Source organism: Anguilla anguilla, chromosome 4 (assembly GCF_013347855.1).
Source record: "Anguilla anguilla isolate fAngAng1 chromosome 4, fAngAng1.pri, whole genome shotgun sequence".
NCBI lineage: Eukaryota > Metazoa > Chordata > Actinopteri > Anguilliformes > Anguillidae > Anguilla > Anguilla anguilla.
Genome location: NC_049204.1, coordinates 67908981 through 67925235, shown reverse-complemented (window position 1 = coordinate 67925235; position 16255 = coordinate 67908981). Strand labels below are relative to the sequence as shown.

Here is a 16255-nt window from a genome sequence, read left to right as displayed (position 1 = left end):
TGTGGTCTCTCCTGCAGGTGTCGGTGTGTTGGTCTGGTCTCTCCTGTAGGTGTAGCTGTGAGGGTATGGTCTCTCCTGCAGGTGTAGGTGTGTTAGTGTGGTCTCTCCTGCAGGTGTAGGTGTGTGGGTGTGGTCTCTCCTGCAGGTGTAGATGTGTTGGTGTGGTCTTTTCTGCAGGTGTAGGTGTGTGGGTGTGCCAGGTGTGTTGGTGTGGTCTCTCCTGCAGGTGTAGATGTGTTGGTGTGGTCTTTTCTGCAGGTGTAGGTGTGGGAGTAGTCTCTCCTGCAGGTGTAGGTTTGTGGGTGTGGCCTCTCCTGTAGGTGTGTGGGTGTGGTCTCTCCTGCAGGTATAGGTGTGTGGGTGTGGTCTCCTGCAGGTGTAGATGTGTTGATGTGGTCTCTCCTGCAGGTGTAGGTTTGTGGATGTGGCCTCTCCTGCAGGTGTAGGTGTGTGGGTGTGGTCTCTCCTGCAGGTATAGGTGTGTGGGTGTGGTCTCCTGCAGGTGTAGATGTGTTGGTGTGGTCTCTCCTGCAGGTATAGGTGTGTTGGTGTGGTCTCTCCTGCAGGTGTAGATGTGTTGGTGTGGTCTCTCCTGCAGGTGTAGATGTGTTGGTGTGGTCTCTCCTGCAGGTGTGTGGGTGTGGTCTCTCCTGCAGGTGTAGGTGTGTGGGTGTGGCCTCTCCTGCAGGTGTAGGTGTGTGGGTATGCTTTCTCCTGCAGGTGTAGGTGTGTTGGTGTGGTCTCTCCTGCAGGTGCAGGTGTGTTGGTGTGGTCTCTCCTGCAGGTATAGGTAGTGGGTGTGGTCTCCTGCAGGTGTAGGTGTGTGGGTGTGGCCTCTCCTGCAGGTGTAGGTGTGTGGGTGTGGCCTCTCCTGCAGGTGTAGGTGTGTGGGTATGCTTTCTCCTGCAGGTGTAGGTGTGAGGGTGTGGTCTCTCCTGCAGGTGTAGGTGTGTTGGTCTGGTCTCTCCAGCAGATGGTCTTGTTAGTGCCTTTGAAATCGTGTTGAATGTTCGTTTTGAACTGAGTTCAGGAAAGCCTGTCTGTGGCAGTTATGCTACAGAAATCATTGATATTTCAGTCGGAGACAATCATGTGGCCCTCGGTCTTCTGTCTGCGTTCACTCTGAGTTTAGTTTACAGTGCAGAGTAAACTGTGCCTGCAGTGAAAATAAGAGACTCTGAGGCAGAATTTAGTTTTACTGAACTGGTATGGATGCCATCCTGTATCGGTTTACAGTGTGCGTCTGTGTCCAGATACCTGCTAGCACATCCATCAGCACCTATCTGATTAGCCTGATAACCCATATGAATGGTGCGATATGATTGGTCTGTAAGTGCATTGGCATGGTGCAGCGGTGTGATTGGTTAGGGTGCGATCTTTGTGAATGGAGCGCAGTTCATATGCAGTGGTGTGATTGGTTAGGGTGCGGCCTTTGTGAATGGGGCCCAGTTCTGTGATTGGTTAGGGTGCGGCCTTTGTGAATGGGGCCCAGTTCTGTGATTGGTTAGGGTGCGGCCTTTGTGAATGGGGCCCAGTTCTGTGATTGGTTAGGGTGCGGCCTTTGTGAATGGGGCCCAGTTCTGTGATTGGTTAGGGTGCGGCCTTTGTGAATGGGGCCCAGTTCATATCATTCCTGTGAAACTCGCTCAGGAACTGTGGGCGTTGGTCCTGCTTCGCTCTCCCCACAGTACCACACTGAGCCACTTAGCCTTGGTCCGACCCTAGGCACCGAACCTGCCAATCACCCCCCTCAGGGCACCTCCTTTACCCCCCAATAAGGAATGTGACACTCGTACAGACCAGTGCCCCCAATGAGTGCAGAAGAGTGTTATGCACATGCACACACACACGCACAACTGCGCACACACACACATACATACATACACACACACACACGCACAAACATGTACATACGCGCGCACACACATACACACACGTACATGCACGCATACACACGCGCACGCACACACACGTACATGCAAGCATACACACGCATACCCGTGCACACACACACACATACATACACACACGCGCGCACACGTACACATGCACACGCGCGCACACACAGAAGTAGCAGTGACAGGCGCCAATCAGATGCAGTCTGGTGAAGACGTGTTTGGCTCTGAGCCAATGGCTCTTCACCTTCAGACCTGTTCTGGGAATGATGTCATCACCCTCTTCAGTGTAATTCCAGTGTAAATAGTTGTTTGTGTTGCCCCAGCAAATCGGATAATATGTAAAAGTATGGTCAGATATGAATCCTTCCTATGAAACATTTTATTAAAAGATCACAGCTCACTGGACATGTAGCTATGGTAACCTTTTGCTTTGTCTTTTTTTTTCTTTCCTAATTGGAGTTAATGTTTCCTTTTGCCATATGAGCAAGAGATTGGTTTGCTCTAACTGCCTCCCCTGAATCCGCTTAAAGCGACAGTTCATATAGTTTGGAAAAAGGTTTTGGAAACATCACTATTATTGTAAGTTTTCATTTCCCCCACAGTTTGCGTGTAATGGTGGGTATTTTGTGTATTTACATGGTTTCTCATGACCTGATGGTTCAGGGGTTTGTGGTCTAAAGCAAGAACATCCTCTTCAAGCAGCTCCCAAGCCGATTGCACAGAGAGGTTATGTTCCCAGAGGATATACATATGAACACATTCATTTTATAGCATTTATTCAGAAACACAAATATCAGTTTCTGTGGATAGTTCCTCAGTTGAGGGCTATAGGAAATAGTTCTAACCAAAAATAAGATTATTATTCTTATAAATGTTCAATCAGGTAATATACCCAGATCTGGATGTGTAATGCTCTTTAAGTGTTTTGAAGTTACCTGAAGTCTTCTCTCTCGACCAGAAGCCCTCAGAGCCTGTATGCTCACCACTGCAAAGCTGGAAGGGCCTCAGAAACGTCTAAAATATTCTTCATTGCAACCAATACTGCCTGAGCCAGTTCAGAATGTGCACTAAACCTGCAACCTCCTAAAAACCACAGAAAGTGAATATGCGTTTGTATGACCCCAATGGTTTCCCACAGTACACGTCCATAACCATGAGGACTTTTATTTATAGCTTTTTGTGTGAGTTTACACTCTCCCAAATGCGTATACAATTTATTCTATTTTCTTATGTCCAGGCCAGATCGATTTTTAAGCTGGTGAGGATAAATGCTCTTGTGATGGAGGGAGGATGGGCTGATTAAGCAAACTGTGACACCGTGCGGGGAATGGGGGGGACTGGGCGTGTTCCTCTGGGATGCACTTGAGTCCTCAGTTTCTAACCTTCACTGTCACTGCAGGTAGGGGGTGGGGCCATGGGACGGGGACGGGGCTGGGGCTGGGGCTGGGCCGGGCTGGGGGGTGGGGCCGGGCTGGGGACAGGGTTTTAACATGGCCTTTCTCTCCCCTCAGCACTGTCCACCGCTCCTACACGTATAGCATTTTCTAGAACGGTTTGCTGACTTAGCAGTTCTACAGAATCTCCTCTCACTGGACAGCCTAACTGCAGGCTATCATGCAAAATAATCGCGTAAATATTTTAATCCAAAGAGTTAAAACTGAAGAGGGGAAAAAAGCGATGAGTCAGGAGAGCTGGAGGATTGTGGGGAACAGAGGGAAATCATTCTGTGTTCTGTAGTTCTGATGTACGCACTAGAAGTTTGAACGTTTATGTGTTATTCCTGTATCATTTAATCTGTGTATGCTGTTCTGTGCTTGGCTGATGAGTCTGCTGCTTTTGCACTTGTTTGAGAGCTTATCAGAGTGCCCGTGGAATGTGCCAGATTCAGACCCTAACGATCAGAAGCAGCTCCACGGTTATGGAGGCTGGGGTGGGCCTGTAGATTATCACTCGAGTACCAAAGAAGCCGTTCATCAGCAGAGCTTTGCTTACATTAACAAACACATAATGGACTCTTTTAATGCAGAGGCCCAGTCTTCTGCTCCCTATTCAGTTTTGAAAATAAATGTATGGCAAAAAACAGACCAACGTGTGTGATCTGTTTGTCACAAGGTAAAAACAGATGTGAGTGTGTGTGGTCCGGTCCTGTGATCCGCTGTGTGTGTGAGAACCGGTCCTGTGATACTCTGTGTGTGTGACCCGCTGTGTGTGTGTGATCCGGTCCTGTGATCCGGTGTGCATGTGATCCACTGTGTGTGTGATCTGGCCTTGTGATCCGCTGTGTGTGATCTGGTGTGTGTGTGATCCGGTCCTGTGATCCGCTGTGTGTGTGATCCGGTCCTGTGATCCGCTGTGTGTGTGATCCACTGTGTGTGATCTGGTCCTGTGATCCACTGTGTGCGTGATTCATTTGTCCCCAGTTGTGGAGTTGAGAATCTCACCCACTTGGGTGATGCACACTGCCATTTTGAGGCAGAACTCAGGTCAGGTGGAGATGAAGTTTAACCCGTTTATCTACTGTTCCGACACCTCAGAGACTGTGACCTTGTAGTGCTTCAGATAAAGTGTTATGAGTGTGTGCCAGGTCAAAAGTGAAATATACCTTTATTGGCCCAATTTGTCTGGAAACGCTCAGATTACAGAGTGCCTCCTGCCTGGCAGCTGTGCTTACTGCCGAAAAGACGTAGTCTGATGCTTCATGTTCCTCCAGCTTACTATAGTTTTCTAGTTCAAGGCTAGAAGCAGTAAACAGTACATATTACTACAGTATAACACCCCCCCATACACATCACTGCAATTCTAAAATAATGTATTTTTAATTGTAGTTGAACATGGCTGAGTATACTGTCAGTACATTGGTTATATTTAAATAATACTTAAAATAAACTGAACTTCTGTAAACTAAAATAAAATGATCTGGGATTCAGTTTTCAAAAAGGAGTTTAAATATGAATTTCAAACAGTGATCAAAGTTTACTTCTGGAAAGTAAGTGCCCCGAGTCTATTATCTGGTATTTAGTTCAGCATACTTGTAAATTGAGCAAGTGTGTGGATTTGGTAAGGGGCAGCCCTGCTACGCTAACCCATTTGAAATAGCACCAAAGAAGACCCACTCAGCAGTTGGCCAATCAGAGCCTTGTGTTTCAATGACAGCGTGATAGACACAAGAGAATGGAACAGGTTTTTATTGAATATTTACATTTAATCAGGGTTTACAGTGAGCTCTGTACACGAGGTTTCCTGTTACTATCACAACGCTCCCCGTCAAATATTGACGATGTATTCTCCTTGGGTCCAGCAACACCACTCAGCCCTGACATGTACAGTACTTGATCTAAGAAATAAAAACAATCTTAAGCTAACAAAAATAGTCATCTCTGAGCTAATGTTGTTAAATAAATACACACTGATTTAATGCTGGGGAAACGTGTGGGGGAGGTTAGGAAACTGGGAGAGGACAGATGGACAGACAGACTGGCGTGACCTCCACTTCAGTACCAAACCAGAATGCAGCTAACTTTAAATCACAGGGCTAGCTGAATTCCTGTTCAGTACCTGGAAGTGGAACTGCCAATCTTTTTTAACCAAGTTTCACTATCGCTGTTGGGCAGAGATATCCTGTGGATAAACAAACTGATCTGAGAACGGCTTTACTGCAGGGAGAGGAGTTGGGCCATTCTCAGCACTGACCTGAGAACAGTCACCACGTTGAGAAATTTAAATTGAGTCTGCTACCATATCAAGATCACAAAGGCAGCAAACACACACTCGCGCGCACACACACTCACGCACTCACACACAAAGCCTGAGAGTACAGCCCCTATAATAAAACCATTGAATAGTACAGATATTTACAAAATGAATCCCTCTGGTCCAATCAGAACCCAGCATCTGGCTTGATGAACAAGGCTGAGAAGGCAAAGGCCAGGAAGACCACGCCCCCAATGATCGTAACTGCAGATAAAAGAACAACAAAGATGAGAACTACAGGACATTATACACTATGGTACACTATACACTACATTATATACCACACTATATTACAGTACATTATGCACAAAATTATATAGTACACGACACATTTGCACTACACTCTAGACTACACACTACATGTACACTATGCCACACACACTATAACACCTGAACATCAACACTGCACTAGATGGCACACACAGGCCCTGTTCCATAGCCACAGCCCATATGAACAGGTCCCTTCACTGAGTGAGCATGGAGAAGCATTTCTGACTAGAAAGGGGCCCTTCACACATTTCAGCACACCCACTGTATGCTCACAAAAACTATGACCAGGTCCCGGTACTCATGGGAGAAAAAAGGGGAATATTTACCTGTTCTGACTGATATTTTCTGAGCGATCATTCTTCCACCAATCACAGCTAGCCCTGTACACAGGCAGTGTCCGAGAGTCCCGCCCACTGCCACTCCAAATGGGTCCTGAGAGACACACCCAGAGACACATTCACCATACTGTCAATATTACCTTGTAGCAGATGTTATTTAGAAACTGACATGGTTCAGACAGACCACATGTGCATTTAACCACCAACATGCAGCTATCATTGCTCAGCTGATTACAAAGGCAGCCACTGGGGCTCAGTTAATCGGACACAGGCAGCCATTACAGCTCAGTTAATCGGACACAGGCGGCCACTGTGGCTCAGTTAATCAGCTGTAAGAAGCCAGTGCAACTCTGACCTCTCTGGCGGCCAGGACGATGGTGGTGAGCTGGGAGCGGTCTCCCCACTCAGCGAGGAAGGTAAGGGAGAGCGCCTGGATGAAGACCGGAGAGATAAAGCCCTGCCACTTCCTCTGAGGCGCCATGGTGCCTGACCCCGCTTCCACATCGGCCGCTCCATTCAAAAGCTTCGCCCTCTGGAGCTGCAGCCAATCAGAGGAGCAGGGACACCAAACAAGCCAATCAGAGCAGCAGATAGATATGACACTGCTTATGTGAGTACCGTGCATGAGTGAGTGAGCGCGCATGTGTGTGTGCGCATGTTTGTAATTGTATCAAGCAGTATACCTGTATGAACGCATCTGCATTCGTTATGCTTCTCCACTCATTTATTCAGGTTTTTCCCCTTTAATTTGTCACCTGTCTGTATATGCACGTACACGAGTGGGAGTGTGTTTATCTATGTATGCATGTGTGTGTGTGTGTATACAAGCGTGCGTGAGTGTGCGCGTGCATGCGAGTGTGTGTGCGCTTGTGTGCGTGTGTGTATACGAGCGTGCGTGTGTGTGCGTGTGTGTGTGTGCACAGGTGTCCCACCTCCTCGTCCTTCTTCTTGATCTCGGCCTGCACCTCCTCCAGCTCCTCCTGGCCCTCGTCCGGACTCATGCGCAGCCCCTCCCTCAGCATGCGCACGCCGAAGATGGCGAACAGCGCCGTGGAAACGTAGTAGGTGTAGATTCGCGGGATGATGGTGGTGGCGTAGCCAAACAGGACTGACAACACAAAACAACCAGGAAATGTGTGCTTTAACACAGTGCAGTGTGCTGAACCAATCACAATGCAGGGTGCTGAACCAATCATTGTGCAAGCTGTGTGTACATAACTAAACATATCTACAGTGTACTGGAGCCGCTCTATAGGGCCCAGCCTGCGCTCGTGGTGAGTCTTTCCTGACTGAGCCGCTCTATAGGGCCCAGCCTGCGCTCATGGTGAGAGTCTTTCCTGACTGAGCCGCTCTATAGGGCCCAGCCTGCACTCATGGTGTGAGTCTTTACTGACTGAGCCGCTCTATAGGGCCCAGACTGCGCTCATGGTGAGAGTCTTTACTGACTGAGCCGCTCTATAGGGCCCAGACTGCGCTCATGGTGAGTCTTTACTGACTGAGCTGCTCTATAGGACGACATAGCTCAGGAGGTAAGAGTGGTTGTCTGGCAGTCGGAGGGTTGCCGGTTCAATCCCCGCCCTGGGCGTGCTGAAGTGTCCCTGAGCAAGACACCTAACCCCTAACTGCTCTGGTGAATGAGAGGCATGAGCCTCTATAGGGCCCAGCCTGCGCTCTTGATCAGTATCTTAATGAATATTCATGATGGAGCATGCTGATACAGCAGTGGGCGGGACATACTCACCGGACAGACAGGTCATGACCCCGAGAGCCAACATGGCGCCCGCCAGCACAGTCAGCCGGTTGTAGCGCATAGCCATTATGGCAGCGATGAAGAAGGTCTTGTCACCCAGCTCAGACACAATGATGACGGAGATGGCAGCCAGGAAGCCGTGGATGAACCCCAGGTTCCCGTTACCGGGGTCCCCCTCACTCTGCACTGGCCCAATGGGGTGCACCGAGGGGGCTTTCTGGGGAGGGGACACACATCAGCGCCCCCCCAAAATCACTCCGCAAATCCAGAGCAGCACTGCGGCTCCTTACCAAATAACTGCCTCAACCTCGCCGTGGAAACGCTCATCATCGGATAAGTCCATAGTTATTAACTTAAGTAAATAACACCATCAGTTTAGTTTCATTAGTTTAAACTAAATTAGTTTTTATTGTACTCCTAATCCTATACATAACGTCAGCCGAAAAACAGCCACCGCATCTGCAGGGGATAGCAGCTGAAGCCGAACACCCAAGCCCAACACATTCACCGTCTCTAGACCAAGAATGACGCAGGAGAGTAGTGTAAAACTTAAGAGTCCTTCAATACAGAGTCTAGTTCGTTTAGGTATGCTGGATAGGCAATATCAAGTAGTTTGTTAGCTAATGTTAGCTATCTATCATAAATATTTTAGAAACTACAGTGTTTCTCCAAGGTTTTTTTCCCCACACCCGATTCACTTGTTTCGACAAAAATATTCTGAGCCAAATGACCCACTTGCCTGCCTCAAAGCGTAGCTTAAAAAAATTCTAACAGCAGAAAATTCAGCAGCTGTGCCTGAATGTAGGGAAACACTGAACTAATCTAAGTCTGAACTTAGTATGAGCTGGTTCAACCTTGTCCTCAAAACCACAGAACTCATTTTGTATTACTTCAGGTTGTTAATATTTTTTAAACTGTAGGAAGATGACCATGGCCCTGAACGCTGGTTACCTCCCCCTTTGCTTGTGAGAAGCTCAAGAACCATAGTTATGTTCAGCCAAAAATAATAATAAAATAACTTCCAAGTGTTTTCACAGCATGACTCGTTTTTTGCACCAAATTATGGAGAGTAGTACCGATAGCAATAAGTATCGGTATCGATAAGCCATATTGGCATTGATAAAATCCTAACAATATACATACCTACTCTCGACACCCCAAAATCAGACAGGGCCATAGCATAGCATGATTAAAAATATCACAAAGCAGCAAAAATCTAACGTACTGAACTGCTATTTCCTGGAATGGTGGTTAAAAAAACAGGTTTGTCTTGTTGCAACCTTTGGTAGTGGGTTCACAAAGGCCTGGTCGTGTGTCTGGTTCTCTCGTAGTTTTAAAAGGAAGTACACTTCACAGGTGCATCAGGGCACATCAATAGAAGCACTGTTTTAATTCACTTCGCGTATCTAACAGTGGTCTGAAACGGCTCATACGGAAGCTCTCACCTAGTTCATTCTGGGTGTTCAGTGCATTTCACCTTATCTTCCAGGCATCTTTCAATGTGTAAGGAAATGCTGGACTGTATATTGTAGGTGTCCGAACATTACTAAAAACAGTTAAAGTAGGATTCTGTAACTTCATGAACACTGCAAAACAGTGCTTAATTTAATGATGTTCAGACTCATTTCACCAACTGTGTGTCTTAAACAGACACGTGAGCAGTTTTGTAGAAACAATGGCAGAAATGTAAAACTCGTAGTTCTCTATACTTGATTTATTTCACACTAGAGAGTAAACTGCACATAATCCAGAAAGAATGTTAATAAAACCACGATGTCCGACAAAGGGCCGATTTGAACAAAAACGGATGCGAACTTTGCGTCTTCATAAAAACTTTTCCCTGTTTTTACAAAACAGTTTCAGCAGTTAGGCGGGTATTAATGCCAGCTCTAGTGTTTACTGGTCTATTAGTGATATAATGTTTGCATTTTCTGAGTTTCCCTTGGGTGATGTGCTCGCAAGAGCAGCTGACAGCCTGAGCTAGACTAACATTAGCTAAACGGTAAAACGGACTAAGCGACGGTGAATCTGATACGACCGGCTGCCCACAACTAGCCTAACTAATTAATGCACTGGTAGCCTAACTAATTAATGCACTGGTAACAGGATACGCCGTAAAATTTGTCATGACCCGGTTTTTCCATAATCGGAGTTTTATGTCTGAATATCGATAGCAGGTTACTGATCGGCTAGCTACCAGCAAGATAACATGTCAGCTCCATCGTTGCAAGCCAACGGGAGATATATACCTCTTGCGGCGGCTGTTCGGGTTCCGGCTTCCGCTCCTCTTGGATGCCCGCAGCTCCGTCCGAACACAAGGCGACCAGCACCAGGGCCAAAATCACACCGCTCCGCATCATTCTGGTGGCCAGGGAAAGCATTTTACGGCCAGGGTACGAACTTAAATGTGGAATTAATAAAAATATAGCTACCTAGATATATACACAGTACTAACGTGTGTGTAGCTAAGTGACGGCTATCGAAGTTCTGGCTTTATTTTGTGGACTAACACGCTAGCTACATGTACACGTTTAGCTCCGTTGCTAGCACATCGCTTCCCCAAACTCGAGAACTGATTGGGAGGGACGTCTGATGCTCACTAACATGCTATGCGTTTTCGCTGCAAACGACCGCACTTTCCACCGAATTTACTGGACCATCTAGTGGAAGACGTGTACATAATGATATGACGTTTATAACACATAGTTGTATCATTGGTTGTCGTATCTGCCTGTCTTAACGTCATGTAAATTGTTTTCAAGTTAGAAAGAGATTTGCAAACCCGGAAAAGAAAGTTGCTGCATAGTAACAGCCATTGAAAAATCTGCAAGGGTAGACGTGACTATTTTTCAGGAACTTGTTACAGTGACTACGTGTTGATATTGAGTGGATAATATGGGAGGGATACATAAAAATTGGGAAACTGTTTGAGAGAAAGTGCGATACAGGAATGAAATCTAAAGAGCTTGTTGAGTAGGAAATCAACTGATGAAGTTTCCAATTTTTTATTTTCTTGGTGGGTGACTGGGTTAGCAGGAAGGACTTAGTTCCTCCCTTGGTGTGTCCCATTACTTTTACTCCCCACTACCACTCGTCTCAAACCAGAAGTATGTGGAGGATGTGAGTGGAGGAAAGGAAAGAACAAGGCGTGAAGAGAATTAGGACAGCTTATCTGCTTTAGGTGAGCGTCTGAACATCACCTGCAAACAACACAGTCACCAATGGAAGCAACAGGACCAGCACACATTTTCATGCTGCCAACTGCAGTTTCCCACAACTGAGCAGTTATTCACTATGCTCAGAAACACACTGCCTTTTTAAAGTCTTCAGTCTAATGCCTGGTCCTGGGTTCTGGCCGAAGTGTTAAAGTGAAGTCCACACCTGCACTTCCTGCTCACATATACAACCCTGACATGCACATCCTGCTTGCATATACAACCCTCACCTGCACTTCCTGCTCACATATACAACCCTCACCTGCACTTCCTGCTCACATATACAACCCTGACATGCACTTCCTGCTCACATATACAACCCTCACCTGCACTTCCTGCTCACATATACAACCCTGACATGCACTTCCTGCTCACATATACAACCCTCATCTGCACTTCCTGCTCACATATACAACGCTCACCTGCACTTTCTGCTCACATATACAACCCTCACCTGCACTTCCTGCTCACATATACAACGCTCACCTGCACTTCCTGCTCACATATACAACCCTCACCTGCACTTCCTGCTCACATATACAACCCTGACATGCACATCCTGCTTGCATATACAACCCTCACCTGCACTTCCTGCTCACATATACAACCCTCACCTGCACTTCCTGCTCACACATACAACCCTCACCTGCACTTTCTGCTCACATATACAACCCTCACCTGCACTTCCTGCTCACATATACAACCCTCACCTGCACTTCCTGCTCACATATACAACGCTCACCTGCACGTCCTGCTCACATATACAACCCTCACCTGCACTTCCTGCTCACATATACAACGCTCACCTGCACGTCCTGCTCACATATACAACCCTCATCTGCACTTCCTGCTCACATATACAACGCTCACCTGCACTTCCTGCTCACATATACAACCCTCACCTGCACTTCCTGCTCACATATACAACCCTCACCTGCACTTCCTGCTCACATATACAACCCTCATCTGCACTTCCTGCTCACACATACAACCCTCACCTGCACTTCCTGCTCACATATACAACGCTCACCTGCACGTCCTGCTCACATATACAACCCTCACCTGCACTTCCTGCTCACATATACAACGCTCACCTGCACTTCCTGCTCACATATACAACCCTCACCTGCACTTCCTGCTCACATATACAACGCTCACCTGCACTTCCTGCTCACATATACAACGCTCACCTGCACTTCCTGCTCACATACAACCCTTCTCCATCATCAAAGGTGATGGCGACTATTTATTATAGTTATATTTTGTAGAGTCCACAAATTGTCCCATAGCCAATCACAAATATTTCACCTGGTCCATTTAAAGCTGCATAAGAGTTTTTAAGTTTCAAGTACAAGTAATGACTACTGTAGCCAAAAAAACTCCAAAGAAGCAGCAAGCAACATTTACCCTAATCCTAACCCAGGGCTGCCAACCCTGCTCCTGGAGATATACTGTCCTGTAGTTTTTCACTCCAGCCCAAACTAAGCTCACCTGAAATAAATACTTACAGGATGGTAGATCTCCAGGAACATGGTTGGGTAGCGCTGTTCCAACCTAATTGATTAGCACTGGCTCAGGTACACCCATCCATCTATTCCTTGTTAGGGTTGCAGAGCCTATCCCAGCATGCAGTGGGCAGAAGGTTGGAATACACCCTGGACAGGTCACCAATGCATCCCAGGGCACACACACCATTCACTCGTGCACTCATACCTACACACACGCACACACACACTCATTCCTATGGGAAATTTAGTCTCAAATTGTCTTTGGACTGTGGGAGGAAATTGTAGTACCTGGTAGAGAACTCCGCAGATACAGGAAGAACATGAAAGGCTCTTTGGGGAAGAACATGGAAGGCTCTTTGGGATCTGAACTCAGTACCTTTTTGCTGTGAGGCAACAGTGATATTCGCTGCGCCAGATGGGCAGCTTTTGTGATTAACCATATCCGCTAATCAACAGTTAGCAAGCTAGGTAAGAAGACACTTGTGGAAATTAAACCAGTGTATCTGCTCAGCTGGATGTGTGAAGCTGAAGGATGTGAGTGCATTGGTAGGTAAGCTGTACTCAGGCTGTGGAACAGACAGGCTCTGGTCTATAGGCTCTTTGGTGTTGTTTGGGTTTTTATTTTTAAAATAAACATATGCAGCCATTACAAACTTTCATTTGACAGGATCATCTCAAATTATAGACACAATAGACACATTTCCTGAATGTATTTTTTTAAACAGTGAATGGTTACACACACACAAAGCTATGGGCGGTGCAGAGGAGCTAAAACAGAAATGGAATGAAGGCCTTGCGCTGCTTAGGGTAGTGTTCAAACTTCCTGCGATAAAACTCGTGACACAGCTGCGCAGCCAGGGCTTGATTGAAGAGCACGTACAGGACCACGAGCCACCAGGTGAGCACACGGCCGCCAGTAACGATGGCGAGGGACACGTAGATCACCAGCTCTGCAAAGTAGTGCGGGCAGGACACCAGCTCAAACCAGTCTCCACAGGGAACCTTATGCTCCAGCGTCTGAACCTCACCTACAAACAACACAGTCACCAATGGAAGCAACAGGACCAGCACACATTTCCATGCTGCCAAGTGCAGTTTCCCACAATTGAGCAGTTATTCACTATGCTCAGAAACACACTGCCTTTATAAAATCTTCAGTCTAATGCCTGGTCCTGGGTTGTTCTGGCTGAAGTGTGAGAGTGAAGTCCAAACCTGCGCTTCCTGCTCACATATACAACCCTGACATGCACTTCCTGCCCCCTGTGTGAGCCTCACCTGCACTTCCTGCGCACATATACAACCCTCACCTGCACTTCCTGCCCCTCTGTGTGAGCCTCACCTGCACTTCCTGCCCCCCTGTGAGCCTCACCTGTACTTCCTGTCCCCCTGTGTGAGCCTCACCTGCACTTCCTGCCCCCCTGTGAGCCTCACCTGTACTTCCTGTCCCCCTGTGTGAGCCTCACCTGCACTTCCTGCCCCCCTGTGTGAGCCTCACCTGCACTTCCTGCCCCCCTGTGAGCCTCACCTGCACTTCCTGCCCCCCTGTGTGAGCCTCACCTGCACTTCCTGCCCCCCTGTGAGCCTCACCTGCACTTCCTGCCCCCCTGTGAGCCTCACCTGTACTTCCTGTCCCCCTGTGTGAGCCTCACCTGCACTTCCTGTCCCCCTGTGTGAGCCTGACCTGCACTTCCTGCCCCCCTGTGTGAGCCTCACCTGCACTTCCTGCCCCCCTGTGTGAGCCTGACCTGCACTTCCTGCCCCCCTGTGTGAGCCTGACCTGCACTTCCTGCCCCCGTGTGAGCCTCACCTGAAGCTCCGGTGCGCAGGTGTGCCAGCAGCCGCAGACAGCGATGCTGGTGCAGCGAGCCCCAAAGGAAGAGCAGGATTCCAGCAGCATGACACCACTGGAGCTGGGTCAGCGATGCAGGCGTCCCTACCCAAAACACAGCTTCATGAACATAATGCATGCGCAGACACGCACGTACTCCACACTAGGGTGTTAACCATGTGTCACTCACCATAAACAGAATACAAACTCTACATGCAACACCACTGGGAGGAGTAATTTAAGATGGAAGGCTACCATTTAATACTTATATGGTTCTGGAGAACTAAAAGTACCTTTTTATACGTCGCTTTGGATAAAAGCGTCTGCCAAATAAATGTAATGTAATGTAATGTAAAAGCAATACACCAAAACCGTTAGAGTGCAATCTCGTTTACCAACAGGAGCAGCACAACTTTAGGGAACGCGCAAGCGCAAGACTCACCTTCCTGCAGGTGCGGGCCGCCCACGCACAAAACCGTCAGGCCCAGCAGGACGTAGTACCCCAGACCGAAGGCGTACTGCGCGGCGTGTATGACACTTCCGGAGAAGACACTGACCTGCGCGCATTCCTGAAGCCTCCTGGCCGAGTGCACCCAGAGCAGCATCTGCGCAAGTGCAGTAGACAACGGGACTCCTGGAGCAGAGACGCCAGGGTCTGTAAGTATCTTAAACCATCCGAAACTCTGAGGATGTGGTGCGTATTGTAAAAGAAACCCCCAAGACGCATCTAACGCAAAATAAAAAACATACACTACTAGCCGTCATGTTAATTCTTTTACAGTGTCAACATCAATCAGATATACCTTTCCACGCCGCTGCGGAACTGTCGGTCAGGAATCCTAGCGTGTTGCTAAGCCATAGCGGTAGGTCCGATCCCAGGAGGGAAGTTCGCAGGGACAGCGTGATTAACAAGCCGTTCCACACGACCGAAACCATGTAAAAATGAGAGAACCATCTGTAGGGATGAAACATCGTGTTCTCAATGGGGGAATACTGGACAGCTCGTGCAATTACGAAAAAGAAAACTCGTAACACATACAGGAGAACGAACCAACTTCACCCAGTCGGATGTGCATTAAGCGAGCAGTAACAGACTAATCCCACAGTTGGTTCCTCAGATGTCGAACGTTACCTTTTGGGAACGTCAAAAACCCGCACATAGGCTGGACGCTGTGAATTCTTGGTTTTTCCGTATCTGATCAGATCCTGAAACAGCTGAAACGAACGAGATTGTGTAAATTTGGCGGAAGAGTGAAAAAGAAACACGTGTAAAGAAAATGCGAGTAAGAAAATCAGCGATAATAATAACCATGTAAAGTCAACTGCACTAAATCCTACAAATAGCATGATAGTGTCAATGTTTAACATCTCCGATGAGCATCATGGTGTTGAGTACTGGGGTTCCGGTCTGCAAATAATGGCGTCGTACTGTAGGCCTATTCCAGAGATTAAATAAGCATATATTGTAATTTGCAATACAGGTAATTTCATGACAGGGAACACAGCTATTTAAAACGTACCATGTAAAATAAGACAAACAGAATAACGTGGAATTACGTACCTAGTATTAAGTAAGCCTTTAAGCAGAAGAATGAGTGTGCGTTCCCTCCGTTAGCCAGTAGGTGGTAGCACTTAACAAGTTTTCATCAGGCTTTAGTCGGCCACTGGGACGCAGTACCACATAGGCCAATATTAAAC

General features: G+C 47.4%; 2 protein-coding genes across 4 annotated transcripts; both read right to left on the bottom strand.

The window, feature by feature from the left end:
- Positions 1-5066: 5066 nt before the first annotated feature.
- Positions 5067-10612, bottom strand: tmem165 (transmembrane protein 165). The gene is made up of 6 exons (XM_035416257.1): positions 10256-10612; positions 7998-8223; positions 7189-7364; positions 6612-6794; positions 6245-6350; positions 5067-5852 (listed from the first exon to the last, which is right to left on the bottom strand). The coding sequence occupies exons 1-6, from the start codon at positions 10385-10387 to the stop codon at positions 5776-5778; spliced, it is 900 nt and encodes a 299-aa protein (XP_035272148.1). The 5' UTR covers positions 10388-10612; the 3' UTR covers positions 5067-5775.
- Positions 10613-13326: 2714 nt separating this feature from the next.
- On the bottom strand, positions 13327-15980 carry srd5a3 (steroid 5 alpha-reductase 3). 3 transcript variants are annotated; one of them, XM_035414723.1, is made up of 5 exons: positions 15690-15980; positions 15361-15512; positions 15000-15191; positions 14537-14662; positions 13327-13679 (listed from the first exon to the last, which is right to left on the bottom strand). In XM_035414723.1, the coding sequence occupies exons 1-5, from the start codon at positions 15923-15925 to the stop codon at positions 13498-13500; spliced, it is 888 nt and encodes a 295-aa protein (XP_035270614.1). In that variant the 5' UTR covers positions 15926-15980; the 3' UTR covers positions 13327-13497. The 3 variants fall into 3 exon arrangements, with proteins under 3 accessions (XP_035270614.1, XP_035270613.1, XP_035270615.1); XM_035414722.1 differs by having other exon boundaries at positions 13327-13757; positions 15690-15976; XM_035414724.1 differs by having other exon boundaries at positions 13327-13757; positions 15597-15975.
- Between the last annotated feature and the right edge of the window lie 275 nt (positions 15981-16255).